Source organism: Chaetodon trifascialis, chromosome 2 (assembly GCF_039877785.1).
Source record: "Chaetodon trifascialis isolate fChaTrf1 chromosome 2, fChaTrf1.hap1, whole genome shotgun sequence".
NCBI classification, from domain to species: Eukaryota; Metazoa; Chordata; class Actinopteri; order Chaetodontiformes; family Chaetodontidae; genus Chaetodon; species Chaetodon trifascialis.
The window spans coordinates 3,713,646-3,737,117 of record NC_092057.1 but is presented as its reverse complement, the minus strand read 5'-3'; the positions used below and the strand labels follow the sequence as shown (position 1 = coordinate 3,737,117).

Below are 23,472 nucleotides of genomic sequence, written 5' to 3'. Positions count from 1 at the left end.
TACCAGCAATCATTTGGTCAACCTCATTCTCATTCTCCGAGCATCAAACTCTGCTTTGTCAAGCCCCTCTGCATCCCATACAGATGCTTAAAGGTTCCCTGTGTGTCTGTATGCACCAGGCTTTCCATTACCATCCACAGCGACTGCTCCAGGAAAGCAACATGTTCTCATCCCAGTGATGCACAAAGTCTTGCTGCAGGAAAGCCTTGTCCAGCATGGGGCTAATGTTGTGAAATGCACAGTTTAGTTAGATTTAGGCTTCAAAACTAGTTAGGTTTAGGTTTCATTCACTTTTGGTTTCTAATGGGACATCCTGGTCTGTTGGATGGAGATCGAGTGTATGACCCCGAGCTCTACCTCAACCTCCACCCTTCTATGGACATTTCACTGTCTTTAGAAACTCAGCAGGTTCAGAGGCAACACTGCACAGCTTCAGGTACTGCCTTGAGTGTATAGTATCAGTGTAACTGTATTAATATTTTAATATTAATCATGTCAATTGTGTTAAATCACAAGTCGTACTCAACCATCACACCCCTTTAATTCCTCTATACTGCTGATCCTCTGTGAGCTGAACGATAAAGGATGCAGCAGGGCTCACATTTCCATCATGAAAAGAAAGACTATCTGGAAAACTAACCCAGGATATTACAGTTAAACGATATGGACAATGATCCACAACACTACCACTGACTTATTCCACTGTGCAGCTATTCTAGTCATAATTCCTTCACATAATCCTTTCATGGTCTGAAAATTGATTCGCAGAGACATTGTGCTCATTTCACAAAAGATATTTCAAAGCAGCATCTGCTGATTGGTAAAATTACTCACCATTTAAACTTAAAAGGAAAAGGTGCTACGTGACTTAAATGGCATAACTCTGCCCGTCTTGTCTCTCTTTATACTTTGAAAGACTTTTTTTTTTCTTCTGTTCCTCAAACTTAGAAGCAAATTGCAGATAAAATCCACTGAATATCCATTCATGTGTCAGTGCATTTTGAAGGCTGTACGTCATTTTTCTGCTAAGTGCTGGAGAACCAGTGGACCAGTCAGTTGTGCTGCTAATTATAGGCTCTCCCAAAGCCTCACTTCATCAAAGCGCAAAGATCAAAGCAGCCAGCTGTCTAACTCACCTTTTGGATTACATCGCTTCTCCATGACTGTCTTCAGAGATTATTGACTGTAAGGTAAGTGCTGAATAGCAGCGGTCGAACAGTTTCCTAAACACACTTTCTGAAAAACCTGGTGTTAATGCTTGGTTTTCATGATATTAGAGTGGTGGTGTGCTCTCAGTATGGAAGGAATGGCTGACCTTGATGTACAAACGCCCTGACTGACTGACTGACTGACTGACTGACTGACTGACTGACTGACTGACTGACTGACTGACTGACTGACTGCGGAGATGCCTATCACATCTGGATTCCTGTGAGGCCCTGCAGTCTTATTGGAATGTGAGATCATCTGTCTGCTTCATCATAACTTTAGGCTTGAGTTCCCATGCGGTAAATCAGATACGACGCTCATCCATTCAGCCCTGAAGTGATCAATGTGGGTCACGTGACAGCGACCCGACAGCGGCACGCTGAACACAAACAGCGCAGGATATTAGGCACATGCGAGTACACTTTAATTGGAGGTTTGTGTGTTTGTACTTTAGGTCTCCTCCAAGTTTGCGTTAAAGGTTTTAAATTTCAAGATTTCACTCATAATTTCTCATCCTCTGATTTGACAGTACCATGGTTAAAGTTTGATTTGGCTCAAAAACAACCCGATCAGGTAAAGGGAAAGATCGTGGTTCAGCTTAAAATAAGTACGTTAAGTGTTGAGTTGAGGAAGACATAGTGACTAACAGTGCTGCAGAGTCTGGGCCAGCACACTTTGACTATTTATGGGTTTTGACCCATAAGATAAAATGTCTACTACTCTATCACAGACTGACTGTCATTTCCCATTGGATTAATTTTGAGCAATTTCTTAAGAATAAATGTTACAAGGCTGAAAAGGTCAAACTAACTGTAACGATTAAAGGACGAGGCTGGCGATACTCAATATTTTTGTTATTGTACACAAATCCCATGACTAGGCCGAAACTAATAAAATAATTCAACTCCACAGATGCAAATCTTTAAAGTGGGTCACTTAGAAATAATGTAATTTCTAAAAAAGGCCATGTAATGTACAGCAGATGGCCAGCGTAATTATGAGTACATATTTCACAAAAAGGAATAATTCATTCATTTGTTGCAGACTCGCTGTGGATTCATTCACGTCTTGTACTCCAGTGTGTGTATTGTCCGTTATTATGTCCAGTATTACAATCTTTCAGTGGGATTCACTGGCAGTAATGAAAATAAAAACATTACCAGTTATATTTCACAGAAAAAAAATCTTCATAAACATTTCATGACCCCTCAAATCCAAGTCTTTAAAGGAAACCCCCTGAACTGGTAATATTTTCATCTTTATGTTACATAAATTCAGAAAAATGAGGATATCTTCATGTACAGCATTAAGGTATCCAAATTTCTCTGCCTTTGTACTTTAAACACTCTTTACAGTGTGTTCTGACACTGGACAATGAGCTGACATACTTTTGTTTCATGGACTCGGTTTTTCTTTTTTAAGGCTTTTACCAATAGCGAAATGTTACAATGCAGCATTGTGCGTTAGAGTTTAAAGTATTGTGATTAAAGTACTGCAACACTAAGTGCGAGCAGTGGCACCCAGTGGAAGGTGTAAAACATCATGTAGATTTATCTACAGGTACAGGTGTGTGTTTTTATGTGGTCCAGTGAATCATAAACAAGTCGTGTGTATCGCAGAGGCCGACTGCGCGGGCTGTTTTTCAGCGAGGAGGAGCAATCTGAGTGTGGGCGTCTGTCTCCGCTGATGTTTTCATTGGTGTCACGTTGAATCGTGCAAGTTCCTGTGAGATCAGAAGTTCTGACGTCAGAGGAGTCAGCAGGATAATCTCAGTTATCATGTGTGAAAGCCCATCTTCGCCTAATCTTCTGCTGCAAGCATATTTATAACTGGGAGACATAATCAGTCAGATCCATGCATCCATGTGTGTGTGTTTGCGTGTGTGATGCAGTACTGTCCGCATCCAGAATTGGTCAGGATGTAACACTGGGAACCCTGTGGACTCACTGGTTTATGATATACATGTAATATATGATGTGTAGACATGCGCATGGCCACAGAGCTTCAATTTAAATTCTTGTCAGGACTCCAAGGTGTGGATGAAAAGCTTAGAGCGAAAACAACAGAAGGAGAACGAATGAAAACGTTCACACATGAAGGGAACAATTGGACAACTGCTTTAGATATTTTAATGAATTAAAATGTCTTCAAAAGTTGATGGTGATGAGACTTAATGTGTCAATAAAAGAACATTAAGGCAAAAGCGAGGGTTTGATTTAATGACAAAATAATAAGTGTCTTTAATTGAAGCAGCAGAGGGTTATAAAGAGATCATGCAGAGTGGACAAAAAAAAAATCAACGCAAAAGAAGTGGAAGTAAATGACGTTAATGTGTTTGGACATAAATAAATCATATAACATTAAGTCAGGGTGAAATGAAATTTAAAGCATGGGCAGTTCACCGTGAAGACACGCCGCACTACAAAGGAAGAGAGATATATTTAGAAAAACAATCAAGACTGCACTAAATTAATGGGACTAGATTAGCTTAATGTGGCTTAACATGCATGAGTCAATGTAAAATTAGTCCAGTTGAATTTTATTAGTATCATAGATACAATATGAGGTCAACGTGAGGCCGTACGGTGATGATAAAAGCACATATGAGCATTCATATCTAGAATTCTAGGTTGTACGCAGTGTGTTTTAACCTAAATAAAAACACTGTGATCATGAGATTCATTGTATTTGACAACGCAGTCTTTTGTGTCCCTCACACAGGCTTGTTGTGGGTCTTTGTGTGGTTTCTGTTCTGCCGTCCTTTCTCAGTCATGAGTGGCATCCCATTCAGGGCCGAATTAATTCACCACTGCTCTCGCTCTCTGTGGATGGCCGCATCAAGTCGAGGACAACTCCAGGGCAAGAAGAAGGTTAAGAGGGAGTTTCGAGACAAGGCCCCGGTCTTCTTTATAATGAGTTGTGGGAGTTGCTGGTTGCTGCTTTAGACACTAGTTGAGCGAGAAGTGACATTGCAATGGTGGACGCTTTTGAAATTACAAGTCTGCATCTGCATTCAAAGACATGGGTAGTGGAGAGCAGCAGTGTTTCTTTTTTCATTTGAAATGTGACAACAAAAAACAAGCTAAAAAACTACATTAAAGCAATAACTACATTAAAGCAATATTTACATTAAAGCAATAACTACATTAAAGCAATATTTCTATGTGTAATGTAAAATGTGTTACGTATCTCTCAGTGTCAAACCCACAGATAATTATGCAGCTGCTGTGCACTTCCCCTCAGCTCTTTTTAGCATCATTCAGCTCAATCTCTTGGTTGTTCAGCCCTCAACTTTGCTTTCATTGAGTCTGACCGCTCTTATCAGTGTCATTCTTAGCCATAGAAGACAACTGTCTTTGTTAAAAAAGCTGCAAAAACTCACTGTTTGCTATCTGCAAAGTAAGCAGCTAGCTAGCAAACATAAGCTAGCATCTAGCAGCTAAAGAGCCAGAAAATTCCCTCAGGAGACAGTTAAGACCAAAACCAAGCAAACGGAAGAGTAAATATCAGACTTAAATTCTTCAATTGGACACAAACATGACACCAAATCAGTGTTTATGTTACTCTTCATCTGCTCAACACCAAAAATGGCATGTGCTAGCAGCTAGCAAGTTAGCCATGTCAACTTAAAAGGAGACAGTATGTCAGTGTTGTGTTTACAGTTTACAGGCTGTTTATGCTGTGGCAAAGAAATCACATAACACAGGTCAGGAGTCAAAACATTACTAAAAATTATATGAAATAAGTGAAGTAAGATGGTAAATTTTGGACACCTGTACGTTGCAGTTTGTGGTGGTTAAGGAGTCGGGGGTGTGTGATTTTCAGCCTGTACGCCTATTCAGCATTTAATTTATAGAAAACATTTTATAAGGGCAGCTCAAACGCAATATTCAGTTTTCACTTGGGTAATATGGGGTTCCCTTTCAGCTAATTATGTCTAATTTTGGTGAGTTTGATTAAGATTGATTTAACCTTTTGTGTAATTAACATTATTAACGTTACTGGAGCGACCGGTGGCTCAGGAGGTAGAGCAGGTCGTCCATTAATCACAGGCTTGGTGATTTGATCCTTGATTAGACACTGAACCCCAAGTTGGTCCCGATGGGCTGGCCGACGCTGCACATCACTGGTGTTTGCGAGCGTCTGAATGGGTGAATCAGAGGCAAAAATGGTGTCTGTTAATATAATAGAGCTCTTTATTTCTATCACAAAAGAACACTTTTCAAATGTCACAATGTTTGGGAAGCAGTTTTTACTGTTAGTCAGCATACAATTATACTCAGCTATATCACAGAAATGACTGTGAAATTACCTGTTTTATTACAACCTTTATTTGTACAGAGGGGAACTCACTGACAGCGAGGTCTGTCCGTCAGGATCCCTGTAGTGTCTGTCAAGTCTCTACTGTAAAATGAAATCCAGCATTCCTGGCTATTGATACTCACATTTCTAATAACGTGTGGATGAGAGTCCAAGCTTATTACCAGCTTTGTTTTGCCTTTTATGGGTAGGTGATTTGAGCACTGCAGAGCTGGAATTAGAAATGGAATGAGGTTGGAATCCGGTAATTGAAGTTTTGTATTTATTTAGTTGCCGTATTGTTTCATGTGAAGATGATCAGACTGAGATTTTTCATCGTCTTCAGAAGGGAAGCACTGATACCGCTTTTTTCAGACCAAGTACTTGCATTTAATGACTTGCTAATACCAAGGACCAGTTAAGAGTACTTAATAGTACCGTTACCATACCAAACACACACTCAGAGACAGACAGAGACCAGTTTGACGACAGGGAAATCCGAGGGGATTTGCAGCGGCTCCAACTGGAGCCAACAGAGGAATGAAGCAGGAGTGCAGCGAGAGGACGGTCGGTCATCACCAGCGTGGAGAAGAAGCCTAGAACTGAAATAGTTTCACATCTGACTCGCAGAATCAAACTAGAGTCAGAGCTAGATGAAACAGTGAAGAGACCACAGTTTGAGTGAGTTTTATTTTGTTGCTGTTGAGTTTGAGTGAAGTGTGTACTAAGAAGAGTGAACTTAGCGAATAAGCCAAATGTTTTGTTTGTTTATTAGACTAAAAAAGCTAAAGCAGATCGAGGCAAACTCGCCACTCGCATACATCTCCCGGCTGAAACTACAGGGGCTGTGCTATCAGGTTATCACCTCTTGAGGTACAAAGTGGTATTACAAGATAGGACGAACCTCAGCTAGCTTGTTAGCACGCTAATTTCAGTATACAGACGTCTTTGAACTGTTTCAACTGTTTCTTCTTCACATACTGTTGATAATGTTTTGGAAGCATCTCTTGATGCTGCAGCTAAAGTTCACTTCTTTGACTTCTGATGCCATGATCCTCGAATTTGGTCAAAAGTCTCTGAAGCAGAAATCACATCTGAAGCCAAAGAAAAGGAGCCAGAATGAATCAGAACAGTCTTTTCCAGAGGTGTCCACCGATGAGTGCTGAGATTGTCGGGGAGCTCATGGACCCAGATATTCCCAAAGCCCCCTTCTGCTCGATGGGAGACTGTTTAGTAATACAGTCTCTGTGACACGCTGTCACAACACACTGGCTAAGAGCTTCTCTTATTCTTACCGTCTGTTGGTTTTCTCTGGATATTTTCTTTTGCTTCTCCAGCGTTTGCTGCAAAGTTGGTTGTTGCTCTTTCCCACTGCACTTCTTGAACTCCTCATTGTGTCGGTTTGTTAGATGTTTTATCAAATTGCTTGTTAGAGGAGCCACTTTTCACCCTCCACTAGAATTTTATCAGAGCATAGCTGCAGTCTGTCCAACTTTTGTCATCAATGCTTATTTCTAAATATCTCCAAACTGCTGCCGACCTTACAAGAGGTTAATGCCATGTTTCTGTAAAGTGGTATTTGGTGCTGTTGTGTTGGAGTGGTTTTATGATTACAGTCAGAAGTATATCAGACCTCGGAGTCAGTGCTATAATCTTAAACCCTGATAAAGATGTCTGCAAGCAGAGTAATGGCAACGAATGGCACATGAGTAATGCTTGATGAGTCAAGCAGCATCGGTGAAGGTCTCCCTGATTTCGTCCACGCAAGGTGAGGATGGGTGGCGCATAGCAAATATACACGTCTGCTTCAGTCCAAATAAACAGGGCACATTTGCTTTCCCATCATGCACAGTTGATATTTGGCCAAACATGGCTGCCAGGATAAATATTCCGCGGCACTTTTGGTTGTGTGGTCAGGCAGTTTTGACCTGTCACATGTCGTCCTGCATCACTCCCTGTTATATGTGAGGTTTTACTAACCGAAGGTATCCCTTCAAATCAGGGCGAGAGAAACTGAACCAATGCTGTCAGCGTGCTGTAAGTAAGGCCATTTCATTATTGCATTGGTTGAGTGCACACAAACAGGACAAACCCTTTCCAAGGTCCAGCACAGAGTGTAAATAAGTAAGCTCAACAGACGGTGGAATAGAAGAAGTGTAACATGGGAGAAGTTATTCTAATTCACTCTGTGATGAAAGAAAAACAAAATGCTTGGCAGACAAACACAGTCACTGCTAAGTGGGACCCCGTGGCTTCAGTTTTAATATCCATCTTTGGAGAACATCTTTTGGACAAGAGCGAGTTTTTCCTTGTGATGCTTGAATGGTTACTTAAAGTCTTCATCATATATGGAGCTGCAGCCGCGAAGGACTCAGCTCTGCTTTAACCTTGGCGGGGCTTTAACCTTGCCCCTCTTGCACATGTCAGGCCCGGCCAATGATTATTCCACTTTGCTTCTCTGAACACACTCGTCTGCTCTCGAAATGGTAATCACACACTGATGTCTAGTTCAGAGAAATTTTGGGCACAGTGCTGCCCGTTCTGCATGCAGTTCATCTCTTTCTTTCCCTCTTTTCTTTGTGCCCACTGGGAACCCCGGGGAGTCACGGAGAAGTCAGTCATGGAGAGCTTAATAAGGTGCAGACTTTGAGAAGCATGTAAAAGCCTTCACTTCCTCTCTGTCTGTCTGGTCCTGGCTTCCACTGCAGCAGGGAGAACTTGCACAGAGGTCACTTGTCAGATGCCCCTCCGTGCTCGTCCTGTTCTGTATTCAACTTGAGCGGCATGCTTGGTTTGACTGATAGCTGATACCGATACTGGGATACTGGGATACTGGGATACTGGGACGACATTTATAACAGAGAACTGATCTTTTTTTTTTTTTCATTTGCACACCTACAGTTCAGTTGTTCTGCTCTCTTTTGTCGACCTCTGTGTGACATCAAACTCCAAAAATAACAAAGCTTTTCATTGTTAGCATTGTTAGCTAGCCCAGCTGTCAAAATTTTCTGCTTACATTATACTTTTTGAAGAAAGTACATGTGCTATTTTTGTCGCTTTAAAGTACACTTAAGTGTACTAAATACCACTTGAGTGTACTTAAAGTGTAAATAGTTGCTAAATTTACTTGCTGCTTTGCTTTTTACAAAGTGTGCTAAAGTACACTGATGAAAATTCAAATTCAAAACACGCTTACAGTACAACTAAGCACACTTTAATTAAGCTTGCTAATAGTGTTTTACAAAGGACTTGAAAATGAGTATACATTTCCTAACTACACTTTATTATTAATAAAAGTATTTGTAATTTAGTACACTTTTTAAAATGATACACTTACAATAAAGTAAACTTTTTACAAGTACATTTAAGTAGAATTAATGACATCTAGTTAGAAATACGCTTGTTAAAAATATGGCAGTTGTATTTCAAATACACTAAAGTTTGCTACTTTCTGACCTGGATATATGGATATATGTGCTATGTGAGACTGAAAAGCTTTACAGGTGCAGTGGGGTTGAACAACAGGAGCAGGTTTGATCAGTCCTCGCTGAGGCTTCGACTGACCTTCATTTGTGGAGAGGTGACACAAAAAAAGACAAAAACACACACATATAAACACACTTAAAAAACAGCTAAAATGAAGAGGAAACAATCCACTCAGGACCACGATGCCTTCAGGTGTCACAGCGTAACAGCATGATATACGAGCTCATAAAGAAGTGAAACGGCAGTTATTTAACATTCAGTTGCTCAAACGGTCTGATCCGTCTTTGGACTTCTCATCAGCAGCTTCGACAAATTGTTTTGACCCCAATCCAACACCTCTGTTTACCTGCGGCTACTTATAACTGAAACCTAACACGAAGCATGTCCAGAAACTCTTCAGATTAATGAGAAGTGAATACAGGAAGATTATTTTCGAGTCAAGGTACAAGAGGGACTCAGCGCTGATGCTATACAGAGCTGTGGCTGGTTTTTAAGTCTTACACACTGTAGTAAAATTGGAGCCATGACCCACATTTCAAACAATTTAGCTGTGAGATTAAGTATTGGTGTACTTCAAAGGAAGTGAAGAATGCGTGGCCTTGGCGCCTTGAGCAATGTGCACCCGTCCACCTCAAAGTTGGTGGTTAACTGGCTCACGTGTTTCTAAGGCAACAGTGAAGATGGCTGGCAGATGGGTTTATTTTAGCCCAAGCAAATCCCTCCATCGCTGTGACTGTGATCGCTGATAGTTCTGCTCCACATATTATCCGGTTTGAGCGATCGTTGCGTCGCACTGATGCTCATTTTCAATTTCTTCTTCCTTCAGACTTCTGCTCTCGCTCTTTCACTCAGCCTGATTGCTCATTTGCTTTCCCTCTGTCTAATCTCAGCCGCTTCCTGTTCACCTCTCCGTTCCTCTCCTTCCTCTCCGTCCACATCTCCTCGCCTCCTTCCATATTGGTCAGTCCTGATTGGAGTTTGGCTTCTAATAGGGGCATTCGATTGACGTGAACACAGACTGAATCGAGGCTGATGGAGAGGAGAGAAACGAGTGGGTGGCTTAAGTGTGAGCGCTGGTGTGTGTTTGTGAACGTGTGCGCAGGAGAGTGACTGAAAGTAACCAATAGAGATAGCAGCGTGTCGTGAAGCCCCAGCATGGTGCTCAGTCAGATGCAGGGATACTGTCACATCCTATCCTCCTCAACACTGGTCTCTGTGCTCTGTGGGCCGCTGAGGTCTATGAGGCATCACAGAGATGTAGATGTACTGTAAATGCTACACCATCCTAGCTGCACCTTCTCCTCGTGTGCTGAGGCAGCTGCAGCGGCTTCACTCTTCTGTTCTCTCTCGATCGTAACGGGTCATTTAAATGGATTTGACTGTTGTGTTAAGCAAACATCATCAATAATATGTTGGTTAAAGTCTTGGTCTGTGATTTATAAATTGATCGTTAGAATATTTATGGAAACACGCCCGACTGGACTTTACAGCCTGATAAGAACTGTGACTAAGATACCCCAGAAACTTCCTTTTTCTTTCTTTCTTCTTTTCAACATTAGCTACAGTATGGCTGGATTAGTACAGTTTAGCTGTTATGGATTATTTTCAGTTTTAAAGTATAGGGCCAGCATCTTTCTGTTTTCTTCAACAAATCCCATTAAAAGACCCAAACTGGCTTCACGTTAGCCTTTGGGGGGAGTCTGTGGGAGTCACAAAAAACGAAGCAAAGCAAAAGCAACATGTAATTCAGAGTATCTGACATGTTTTTGGTGAATATGTTGGATCATATAGAGCAACCAGTCATCTCTTCCTCATGATTGGAATTTCTTTCGAATCAGTCGATAGCGAATGGTGATTTGAGGAGCGCCCTCTGCTGGACCACAACGCAACTACTTCATTCCCCATGTTAGGAATTTGAGCATCTGTTTGAATAAAAAGTAGCAGCCCGACTTGTCAGTGGGTTCAATGGTTGTTCTTTTCTTGTCGCTAAAATGTAGAAAATCACCAGCTTCTAATTTTCCATCTGATCTTTTGAATCGGCCTCTGGGTGAAGGTTTCCAGTTAAACCAACAGCCTGCTAACTTGTGGCAAACATATATTTGAAGTGCAGGTTTGCACACATTGTTGAAAATGAAACCAGGTTTTTCTGAGTTCATTCTGTGTAGCTCTGCTCTAAACTTGAGAAAACCGAAAAGGACTTTTGAGCGACTCGTCACTCCGGGTCTGCTCCTTCAAGAGGACATGAATTTGTCGAGACATGCAGCCATGTGCAAATGACAGCCAGTGGCATGCTTTCTCACGCCGCCTGTGTAGATTGCTCTTGTCGTATGTAAATCAGGCTCGGTTGAGTTCTGGAGAATGATTTGAAAATTAGAGTTTTCCCATAACGAGGTAAAATAATCTGCGCTGTATCTGTAGTAAATATCATGAATTGCAGAAACAGTGTCGGACACGTGTTAATTAACCATTTTTAAAGGGACACTGCACATTTATCGTGTGTCATTCAAGTGTCAGAACACTGAAAATCTGAGACTCAAAGGCTATAAACTGTACACATGCTGAATGCAGCTGTCACTCACATCAACATGAGGCTGCCGGGCACCGAGATGGAAAAAACACTGTAGATACATTCTGCTGTTTGTGCTGTTCCTCCATCCCCCGCACTCACTGTCTGACACACACACACACACACACACACACACACACACACACACACACTGTACACAGCCAACTCATGCCTGTCCTCCTTGCACACATTGCATACACTGCTGCCCCTCTCTGGACATCACTGTGACTGCGCCTTATTTAAAAGCAGGACACTTTAATGATGGCAATTTTACGATCTATTGCTGCTCACTCTCTTGTATTTCAAGACCTTGTTTGTGTCTTTTGAGCAGGTGCTTTATTTCTTTCTCTGCCGAGTCTCAATATTTCATAATCCATTCGACAAAATTTCAATTTTGAAAGCGAAATCTATCATCATTTTGCACCTCAAAGTGGTTTCATTTCATTTCATCACAGAGCCCAAGGGCATGTGTGTCTCGGGTGAAACTCGCTGACAGTAAAGTTTGATTGAGGCCTTTCATGTTTTTATTATGGTTTCACATGTGTCTTAAAGCAATACAACACAGTGTATTTTCAGCAGAAAAGCAACAGTGCCGGGCCTGTAGGAAGCACTAAAATGACAGAAATCTGTTAGAATTGCAACATTTCCCTCGAGTGCAGTGGTTCCCCAACTTTTTGGCTTGTGCCTCCTCAAAAGTGGGTAATGCAACTCCTGTCACATTGAATATGTGCAGAGCTGCAACTACACAGAGGTCATGGCCTCAGTATCTCTTTCCAGGGAATATGAACCTGAGTGCAGTTTACATTTTATATAGACTCAGTGAAAAATGAAGAAAAGCATCAGCAGCTTTTATATCATCGTGTGGAGAAACTCTGGGACATAGAGCGAAATAAGATCACTGAAAACATGGATAAATAAAGCATAAAAAAATACCCAACTTCAAAAAAATCTTCACATAATTTTAAGGTTTGAAAATTACGGCTCGTTTTTTCCTTCTCAAACGAACAGTTTTTTATACGGCCACAGAGGATTACACAGAAACAGAGCAAAGATCACAGAAGAATAGCAGAAATAAGGGTATCACAGTAATATGTGTGTGTGTTTTCTTTTTTTCCGACCCTGTTAATCATCTCATGACCCCTCGAGTTTATCTGGTGACTTTCTGACGTCGTGACCAGCAGGCTGGGTGCTTCAGTTTTGGAATCTGAATCTGCAGTCAGACTTTGAACAGGTTGCTGTCAACACTCCTGCTGAATCTGCACACTACTTACTGCCATGTAAAACTATATTCTGTCTTCGTGGTGCAGCTTTAGAACTGATCCTACTGTGCACATGGAGCTTTCAATTGTGCTGCAAATCACTGAAATGTTATTAAAAACGGTTGCATAACTGCAATGCACAGTAAAATAAAACCGCCAGGCATGGTGGAGGTGAAGGACTTTCAGCAGACTAATGGGGTCAGTCCTGCGCACCCTCAGCTTTTTCCATTTCGAGTTGTTTCTTTTTTTTTCTTTAGACTGTAAAAAAATGCTCGACAAAACAAACAAACCATCAAAAATGGCATGCGGAGTGAAGAGGAGCTCTGTCTCTGTAAGCTCTGCCAATGAAGGCCTCAGCGCTGGCAAACTGCGTCAATTAAAACACAAGAATAACAACACAACGCCATTTATTGTTCATTATTTGCAAACAGTTTGTGGATATTCAGCTAACGCAGGACACAGATTCAGATCCAAAATAAATGCTTCACGATTAGAAGCTACCTTGGCAGATGAGTAATGTCTGGAAAATGTGTCTCATGGAATCCACCTACTGCAGCCGAGCGAAAGCTCCTTTATCTGAGCCATTTAATAGAAATCCTCAGATAAATGAACTCTTCCTGCTTCATTTGGAGCTCAGGCACCTCAGCTCTATCCAGCCATTGATTGTGCTCAATAATTCAAATTATAGCATCGAAAAAGAGCATGCAATTCATCATCAGTCATGTCATTTAGGTGTTAGGCAATGACCCTTGCAGGCATGCCAGCTAAATCATCTTCTGACATTATGGATGGGGTCATTTGTAACTGTGTCATGCTATGATTACTACTTTGTTACAATGGATCCTTCTGACCTCAATACGATTCAGGCAGTAAAGAGTTTTGCTCATAATAATCAGAAACCTGAATGTATTTTCCTAAGTGTTCCAGCCCCAAGGGTGACGAGAGGTCAGGCGATTACCGATAAGGTTCTCAGAAGTGCTGCAGGCAGATTGATAACGTTCAGAGAGGTTTTTCCTTTAACAGCCGCTGAAATGGCAAAGAAGTTTGCATTAAAGGAGTATAAGAGAAAATAACCCTGATGACATCACAGTAATGTCATCAGGATTATCCTGGATTGGAAAGTCTGTGTGGGCTGCACGGTAGCAGCAGGTAGTGCGCGTGCCTCACAGCAAGAAGGTTGCCGGTTCGATCCCCGGGTCAGGCGGGGCCTTTCTGTGTGAAGTTTGCATGTTCTTCCCGTGCATGCGTGGGTTTTCTCCGGGTACTCCGGCTTCCTCCCACAGACCAAAAACATGCTCATTAGGTTAATTGATGACTCTAAATTGTCCGTAGGTGTGAGTGTGAGTGTGAATGGTTGTTTGTCTTTGCATGTGGCCCTGCAATCGGCTGGCGACCAGTTCAGGGTGTACCCCGCCTCTCGCCCATTGTAGCTGGGATAGGCTCCAGCCCCCCGCAACCCCGAAAGGGATAGGCGGTATAGATAATGGATGGATGGATGGAAAGTCTGTGTTTCAAACTGGTGGTGTGGAGTTTAGAAGATGTGGGGGTCAACCAGGCAGGGAGGGGTCTGATAGAATCTGCTGCAGAGTTTAGCTCACTGCCTGACTGTGTACTCTGACTGTGTACTCTGACTGTATGGAAACTACCTGTCTAGCATGAAGTGGCAGAAAGATTCAGATATTTTATCCTAAAAATCGAGAAAATACAGGTGTTTGACTATGTGTGTGTGAAGGAGAGCACCAATGGACGGTAATGTGTACAGTCAGTGGGTATGTTTGTCACAGTAGCTTATAAACGAACAACAGTTTGTGATTCTGTGGGTGTTTTTCTGCCCCGTTGTGATAACCTGAATGTCATTTAACACAGCTTTCAAATGAGAGCGGAGCATGAGCAACATGTGGACTGTGTTTGCATTATTGAACGCTCCCTCAGATACACAGTGTCTTTCCCAGACAGACTCAGGCAAGAAAAAAAAAGAAAAAGATGATCTACCAAACATTCAGTCATAAACAAACTTCAGGAGATGTTCTGTGGGGTCGAACGAGGGGAAAACTGCAGCTCAGGGGTTGAAAATGAACATTCAGAGGATATTCTGCAAATGAAAGGCTTATCTGTGTTTTGCTGTTTGGAAATGTAACGAATGTGTGAAAGTGTGTTTTCATTGAGGCTTGCTCTGCTCCTCTGAGTTCAAGAATTCAGGCATTTCATCACCAGCTGATACGACAGAATATGTATGAAGTCTCATATTTATCACGTGTCACACGTTATGAATATAATTGAAAAATGAAGCATTGTAAGTATTTCAAGCATGAAGTGTTTCCTCTTGAATTGTGGCCATTAAAAGACAAAAACGACATAAAACGGTTGATTGTATGCAGATGGTTTCAACATTCATTTTTCTTTAAAATGGTAGTGATTGACAGCAGTGCAGCAGCAGCATTTATCCCTGATTCATCCAGTTAATGATCAACAGTGTGGTTCAAAATGAGCAGTTCATCTTCCCAAAGTAAAACAGTCACTCTGCAAAAGCTCCTTTATAAAGCCAAATCATTGGATATTATTTGTTTTCAGTATTTCAGTATTTTTTTTTTTCTTCCATTTTTAGGGCTCAAACATAATGCAGAGTTGTCGATGTGCAGCTATTTCCCTAAAACTAACAATGCAAAAAAGAAATCTGGATTTATTTTTCTAAGGCTTACTCTTTGTAATTATGATGTCTACGCTGATGAGAAAAGTTTTACATCTAAATACCAAGGTCGCTACTCTCCCTGACCTCTCAAAGGGTATTTGGGGTATTTAGTGGCCGCCATTACAGCCGGGGAGGACGTGCTGTACAGGAAGCTGTTTTTGGTCAGCAGGTGCTAGTTTGACGAGATCTGAGGTGTCTTCTTTTCCAGCTTGATCCAGATGCCTTTCTCTGGTCGCATGACGAGCTCTCCCAATGGCCGCAGATCTTCACGCGTCTGACAAGCTTCCACGTTGAACTTACGCAGGACGGTGCCCACCACCACCTTTTCCTCCATCAGGGCAAAACGCTGACCTGAGGAACGTTACAGACACAGCTGTAATTTTGGACTTGATAACCAGATTCAAGAGGAAACATGAGAAAGCATGCAGGGACGCAGATCCAGCAGAAATGAAACCTCTCCTGCTCTTACCGATGCAGTTGCGGAGTCCGGCAGAGAAGGGGATGTATGCGTATGCAGGCCTGCCCACTGAGTTCTCTGGCAGGAAGCGCTCAGGCCTGAACTCCTCGGGGTCAGGGAAGTATCGCGGGTCACGGTGGAGAGCGTAGGTAACGATGATCGCATCAGCACCTTTAGGAACCTTGAAACCATCTGCAGGAACAAGAAGAACTTGAATTTAAGTGCCTGTAATAATAATAATAAAAAAAAGTTTTCAAAGCAGATGTTTCATAGTGCTTCACAACACAATAAAAGGACGAGAAATGACGTAATAATAGAGACAATAAAAGGGCCGTTCAACATGAGCAGCACAGAAATGATCTGCTCGTCAACTTGCATAATAATAAAAGAATAAAAAGCAAGTTGTAACAATTGCAACATATATGAAGATACACATACGCACATATGTACCGCAGGTGCGCACATTACAGAAATGCCATCCTAAACAAGTTTTTAAATGTTTATTTCTAAAGTGAACAGAAATGCTGAGGCTCCCAACAGGAAGTGCATTCCAGAGGTTGGGGGCCCTTAAAGCCTGACCCCCTCCAGGTTCAGAATCAGATCTGGGAACTGCAAGCAGTAGCCGAAGGCGCTAAGGCTCATGGGATCCAAAATGTGCTTTAAAAGGGAGTAAGGCAAATGTTCTGACCCAGACAAGAAGACAAGGAGCTGCAGTCGTCAAGTCTGGACCAAATAAAGGCATGTGTGACCTTCAACGCATCACAAAAACATCATTAAACTTGGGGTCTCGTTTTTGTAGTGTGGCCTTTATTTCTAAGATTTGTAAAAGCTTAATTATTTGCTGAAGACGTCACTGTAACCAAGTCCAGTGGACAAGAAATACCCTCAAGAAAGAGTCATCAGATTTTGTCCAGCTGTCTTAACTCCAGATTGCTATTGGCTACATGGTCCTGCAAATGCATGATGGCTGCTACGAACAAAAACTGGCTCTGGTTTGATTGGTGTCTTTGCTTCCCTTTTTTTTTCTAGGATGTTAATTCCTTTACACCCATACCAGCTATACTACAGTTCAATCAAATAATACCAAGTTAACCCAGCTTTCCTTTAGCAGACTCACTCTTTTTACAACACAGACTGATTATTTACACATGCAATCCAGAGAGGTCCTGTGTTATTAATCTGAAGAAACCCTGTGAAAGCTGGGGAAGAGATGGACGCAGCAACACCACACAATAAATGTCATGTGACAAAGAAAACAATTTTTCAAATGACAATAATAGAGGAAGCCTGGCTTCCCTCAGCTTCCCATAAAAAATGCCACTGCCTTTGGGGATTTGCACTCAACAAATGAATGTTTCATTCAAGTGTCATCATTCATCTGTAACTCACTGATATGGCACTCTTCACCAAGGCTGCGGGCGAAGAAGGGCACGGAGGGATACAGTCGCAGGGCCTCTTTGATCACGCACTCCAGGTATTTGAGCTTCTTCACATCCTCTGCAGTAAAGGGCCGGTCAGACGTACCTGTGCACATGAAACAGGAAACAGTGTTTGGCTGTGCAGCGCAGAATCCTGATAAACACAACAGGCTGTGAACTGAGTGTCACATGGCTGCTAACAAGTTTCCAGCTGTTTCTCCTGCTTCCAAACAACGTCTGTCAGACTCTTCAACTCCAGCATCATTTAATGTCACACTGTGATGATGTTGTTTGATGTTGTTTTTTGCTATGATGATGATCACAAACCTGCTGTTCGCAGCACTATTTCTGTCATCATATGCTGATATCATTACATCTGTGCAACCTATTCTGTGTCATATATATATATTTACTGTGCAATGACTCATATCTTTTTATCTATTGTTGATTTTATCACCTTCCAATCAAACAGTGAAACCATCTTTTCCAAATGTCAGCAGCGTCTCTTCTTCTTGAGAAAGCTTCGCAGACTCCAGGTTCATCAGACAGTCCTGACAGCTTTTTACAAATGCTTCATTGAATCTGTAATCACCTTCAACATATCAGCCTGGTTCGGTTCACTATCTAACATCCATCGCAACCCACTAAACAAAATCATAACAATGAGCAGTAAAATAATCGGTCTGGAGCAGGAATCACTCATCCACATTTACAACAGAAGGGTTAAATTAAAAGGTACACACATAGCCTCAGATATCACTCACACACTGCACAGCCATTACAGTCTGCTACCCTCAGGTCTGAGATCAGATCATTTGCATTCAGGACTAAGAGAGCCATGTCAAGCTTTGTACCCACATCCATCCGGCTCATGAACGCCTGACTTATGTATGTATATGGTTGTTTACACCACTCCTTTAACTCGACCAGGGATTGCTCTTATTTATTTATTTATTTATTTATTTATTTATTTATTTATTTATTTATTTATTTATTTATTTATTAACTATATTTTTAACAATTGTTTTTATCATATGTGTTTATTGTGCTTGCAGGCTTTATTTTCTTCTCTCCAATTTTTACTGTTAATTGATGGTTGATCATTGTATTTGTTGATTGATTGTGGTATATTGTGTTGTGTTCCTGGTTATGTGAACTGTACACGCACTGATGCTCTGTACAAATGAAGTTCCTAACGGATAAATAAAGTTCTTTGAAGTTGAAGTTATTTAGGAGCCCTTTTTATTGTCTGTTTTGTTCTACTTCTCTTCCTTTTTATTATGCTGCCTGACTTCCCTCGGTGTGCAATAAATAAAGTCTTATCTTATCTTAAGATAAGACTACAGCTGTCTACAGTATGTAAACATTTAATAGGTCTGTAATGTTCAAGCCACTGGTTTCCAACCTTTTCCTTTAGTGAGCCCTTTTCTATCATTGAACTAAAGACCCCTGTCTCACTGATATTTTCTATGCATATTTCATATTATATGAAAAATAACAATTTAATTAAGTTTTCTCCACTGAAATGAATGAAATGCTGGGACGCAGGCCAACAGTAGATTTTTAAAAAAAGGTTTCTTACACCCCTTCTAATCAAGCGGGCCTTACAACGCCCTGAGATGCTTTGGTGACCCCTGGTGGGGGTTAGGACCCCTGTCATTTTTGCAGCATATTCGTTCATGGACAAATAAATTCCCACCTATAAACAATAAATCAACATTTATTATCAACAAATGGGTGCTTCTATGCTTGAGGGCAGAGTTAGATTCTCAAGTCGATTCTTCTGTTATTACTACAAAGCCACCTCACGTCATGGAAAAATGCACGGAGGCCACGGTAACTCCACACAGCAGTGAAAGTAATTCAATTATTCTCTATGTATTTTGGCAAGGATTTTCACAGCTATCATCCCTCTTATCCACAGCTATAAGCCCCCCCTGACTTGTAAAGAACAAATGAATCTGAGCAAAAATGAGTCAAAAGGCCTTTGGGCAGGAAAATAAATGATGTCATGAAAGTGAGAGGGTGTGCAGTGACGGGGTGAGGGCTTGTTGCTGTTACCAAACACTTCCTGAAGCTCTTGTTGAACTTTGCTGTGCGCCTTGGGGTGGGAGCCCAGCAGGTGCAGGATCCAGTTCATAGAGGCCGCGGTGGTGTCATGTCCCTGCACAATGAGGCCAGTTAAACAGAAAAACAACAAAAAACAACATCATTTAGTTTGACTTTTTGAAAGCTGTGTTCATTTCTTTTTCTTCTCTCTGTTTCTTTGCCACCAGCTGCTGATTGTTTTCTTTGTCTGCCTTTTGGTGCTGGGCAACTAGCCCAAGAGTATCAGCAGAAAAGATGATGGGAGTATTCAGAACCTTTACTTAAGTGAAAGTACTAATACCACACTGTGAAAATACTCCACAACAAGTAAAAATCCTGAATTCAAAACCTGCTGTGCTGTCAAATGGATCTGTCAGTGTCATATCTGATTAATATTACTGCTGAATTAATGTGTTTGTTGTATTTTACTGTTAGTTGGAGCTCATTTTAACCACTTCATGTACTGTCGGGTTGTTCAATGTACAGCAATAATAACTTTATTTATATAGCACCTTTTAAAAACAAGGTTTGCAAAGTGCTTTACAGAGCAGAGGGCCCAACAGAGGGCCAGTGAGCAAGCTGAACATTTTTCGGTCAGGAGCAAATAAAATCAAAATGATGAAGGAGAATAGGAAGGTCAGTAAAATTATAATAAAATACAATAAAATGAAGAGATAACATTATAAAAAGGCTGATAAAAAGTCCACTGAAGCTGCGAGCCTCGTCTCCTCAGGCAGGTCATTCCAAAGTCGAGGGGCTCTGACAGAGAAGGCGCGGTCACCGTGGTCAACAGCCAAGAGTGACTCACCCGAGGATCTAAGGCTACGAGTTGGTTTGTATGGCGTCAGCAAATTGGCGATATAATTTGGGGCCAAGCCCTGACGAGCTTTAAAGGTGATCAGTAGAATCAAAGTAAAAATCAATCCTAAACACACAGGGAGCCAGTGGAGGGAAGCTAAAGTCGGGGTAATGTGGTGATATCTGTTAAAACCGGTGAGAAGCCTAACTGCTGCGTTCTGGATCAATGCCGGAGAAGAGTGAGTTGCAGTAGTCCAGTCTTGAGAAAATGAAGGAGTGTATTATTTTTTCCAGGTTGGTGTGTGAGAGCATGGGTTTGATTTTGGAGAGTGCGTAATTGAAAGAAGCAGGACTGGACCGGTTTATTAATGTGGGGTTGGGAGGTGAGGGCAGAGCCAAATTCCTAAATTTCTGGCAGTGGGCTGGATGTATGTGGACAGTGGGCCCAGGGTGTTTTCCGTGGGAAAGGTGGAATGTGACGGAGTGAACAATAAAATTTCTGTTTTTGATTCAATGCATCATATTCTACAATATCATCATATGCTTCAAGAGTCTGAAGGTACTTTGTGGTACAGGAAGGTTATGAAAAACTACTGAGAACTACTCACTAAAGCTGTCAGACAAATGTAATGGAGTAAATGTACTTAGTTAATGTAATGATTAGCACTGGATTTGAGTGATAATTCTTTGTTAACATGAAAATATTGCAGCTTTGAGTGTTTTTCACTGTATTCGAACCACCAACCTCAAACATAAAGGTGTCCACTTCCTCCTGAATGTCCTGATGGCTCATGCTTTTGCCATCTTCATCTGTGGTATTCAGGAGCATGTCCAGAAGCGCCTGTCTTTTCTTTGTGGCCTGGTCAGAGTCGCTGTCCGGTTTGGTGGAGGAGATGCGCTGTGCTCTTTCGCGTATCACCTGAAGAGAAATTAAAGGCTGAACGTTGCCTTCTGCATCATCTCAAGGTGACAAACACTGATTGAGCGCTGCTTTCCACACCGACGGCTCGATTGCTCACCTTGTACGTGAAGGCGTGGAGGATCTTGAGGTTCTTGTCGTGCATCCGGCCCTCACCAAACCACTTGTACGCAAACTCAGGCCAAAACCAAGGTGTCCTCTGTCTGCGGCTGATAATGTCACTCATCCTACAGCAAAGACAAAAACATGAAATTACTAATTATGATCAGATAATTACTCCCTTATTGTTTTTTGAGAAAAATGAGAAAATGCAAAGAACTCACTTGTACACGCTCTTAACATACTCAGAGTCAGAATTACTCTGGGCGTAAACCTTCTTTCCCATTGCAGTTTCTGAAAAGACAATATTCAAAGTCTCGGGGAACCCTTCAAAGCAATGAGCAAAGGTAAAAACAGGCCGTCCGTGCATGCACAGCATTGCTCACCACAGATGATGTCCAGGGCACACAGGGTGACGTAACTGAAGCAGTTGAAAGAACCTTTCCCTGCCTGCGTCTCCAGTTTTTCTACCAGGATCTGGGCCTGCTCGTTCATCACCTCCAAGAAGTCGTTCAGGATGGAGAAGTGGAAGGTGGGAGTCAACATCTTCCTCCTCTGACGCCACTTAGGCCCAGTGCTGATCAAAAGAAGAGGACAGAGAGGGTTTAAGGCTGAGAGAGTGAACCAGTGACAGAAGAAGATTAACTTTTAGGTAACTAAAACTGAAACTGTTAAGATCTTCTGGTCAATAACAGTTTAACCTGAAACCCTCTGGACTTTCCACCGTCAAGTCAGTATTTCCTCAGGAATAATAAAATCTAAGACTTTTGGGCTCATTTTCACATTGTGCCGCCTTCAGGTTCAATTAAGAACTGACTAAGAAAGTTTCTCTGTTAATGAACCACATTGATTTTGGTGACATTACATAACCTACATCATCTTTCAGTGATGTCAGTGTTTTCAGTGTGAACACACACACTCAGAGCCTGCTTAGACGCAACAGACTCTACAGTGACTGGTGCATAATGATGTCTTACGACCCTGATTCCAAACACAGAGGTGAGCCACAGGTACACACCTGGTCAGCAGGCCAGTTCCAAGCCAAGGGTGGAGGAAATTGTATACAAAGGCTTTTTGTATATGAATGGGGTTGGTCAGAATCGTCTACTGAAAGACAGAAAACATCTAAGAAAGAGCAATCACTTAAACGGCAGAGTTGTTACTGATTAGAGAGCTGATTGGTGAGCATATACAGCAGTGTGTAAAGGTGCAATGTCATCCTCAACAGACCATGTTGTCACATATGGAATAACAAGGTCAACTCGAGCTGTTTGAAAGTGCTTCAGCATGTGGGCGTGATGATTATGTTTGGCTTTACATATCACTAAAAAATCAAGACTTTTACTGCAGCTCAGTTCCTGAGATAACTTGTCGCATAACAAGTATATTGACAAGATAAGGCAGCTGTCAGTCACTGTACCTCAACAGTTTCAGCATGATACAGAATCACACACGGGATTGTTCCGATCCAGAGTTTAAGCAGCGGTGCATCCCGGAACCCACTGGTTAATTCCTGAAGTTGTTTAAAAAACTCTAAAACAAAGATTTAGAAAAAATCCAATGGAGCATTAAGTTACATCACCGCATATGTCAGTCAAATCAACATTTTGTTGAGTTCCACTTAATGATCTATGCTTTGACATCCATGCTGATAGCTTTCTTACCTCCTGATTCGGTTTTGAACTGCAGTGAATCTCCAAAGAAGAGATGTGTCCCTTCCCTCCCTGGAATGGGCTTCATCTGAAACCATTTGCTCAGGTAGTCGCTGAGCAGCTTCCAGGTGATGTAGCCCAGAACAGCGATGAAGATGCTCATTCCAAGCACAGGTATCGTTAAACTACTGAGTAAAGGTGCCATCTTTTCTTGTGTGTGTTTGTAGAGTGTGTGTGTGCTCCAGCAGCAGTACCAGGCTGTCGTCCTGTGCCTTCACTAATATACTGTGATGTGGCTTTTGCCCCTCCTTTGCTCTGCAGTCAATCCACAGACAGTTCACGGGATCAAAGGGCCCCACTGCATTTATTGCCATTTACTGCTCTTAAGTATATTATAACATGCCTTAGAAGGAGATGTGAGATCTATAACAAGGAAGAGAGATTAACATGAACGCAAAAAGAGAAAAAAGAGATTAATCTGTGAATGTTATCACACAGTCACAAAGTACATAATAAAGATGTTAATTATTTAC

The 23,472-nt window shown here is 41.7% G+C and overlaps 1 protein-coding gene across 1 annotated transcript; it reads right to left on the bottom strand.

Annotated features, from left to right (window-relative positions):
• Nucleotides 1-15,680: 15,680 nt before the first annotated feature.
• cyp4v2a (cytochrome P450, family 4, subfamily V, member 2a) lies at nucleotides 15,681-23,154 on the bottom strand. Its single transcript, XM_070990559.1, has 11 exons — nucleotides 22,952-23,154; nucleotides 22,708-22,820; nucleotides 22,306-22,391; nucleotides 21,674-21,864; nucleotides 21,512-21,581; nucleotides 21,289-21,415; nucleotides 21,015-21,188; nucleotides 19,445-19,547; nucleotides 17,355-17,489; nucleotides 15,978-16,157; nucleotides 15,681-15,859 (listed from the first exon to the last, which is right to left on the bottom strand). Exons 1-11 carry the CDS (start codon nucleotides 23,142-23,144, stop codon nucleotides 15,681-15,683), a joined length of 1,551 nt encoding a protein of 516 aa, XP_070846660.1. The 5' UTR covers nucleotides 23,145-23,154.
• Between the last annotated feature and the right edge of the window lie 318 nt (nucleotides 23,155-23,472).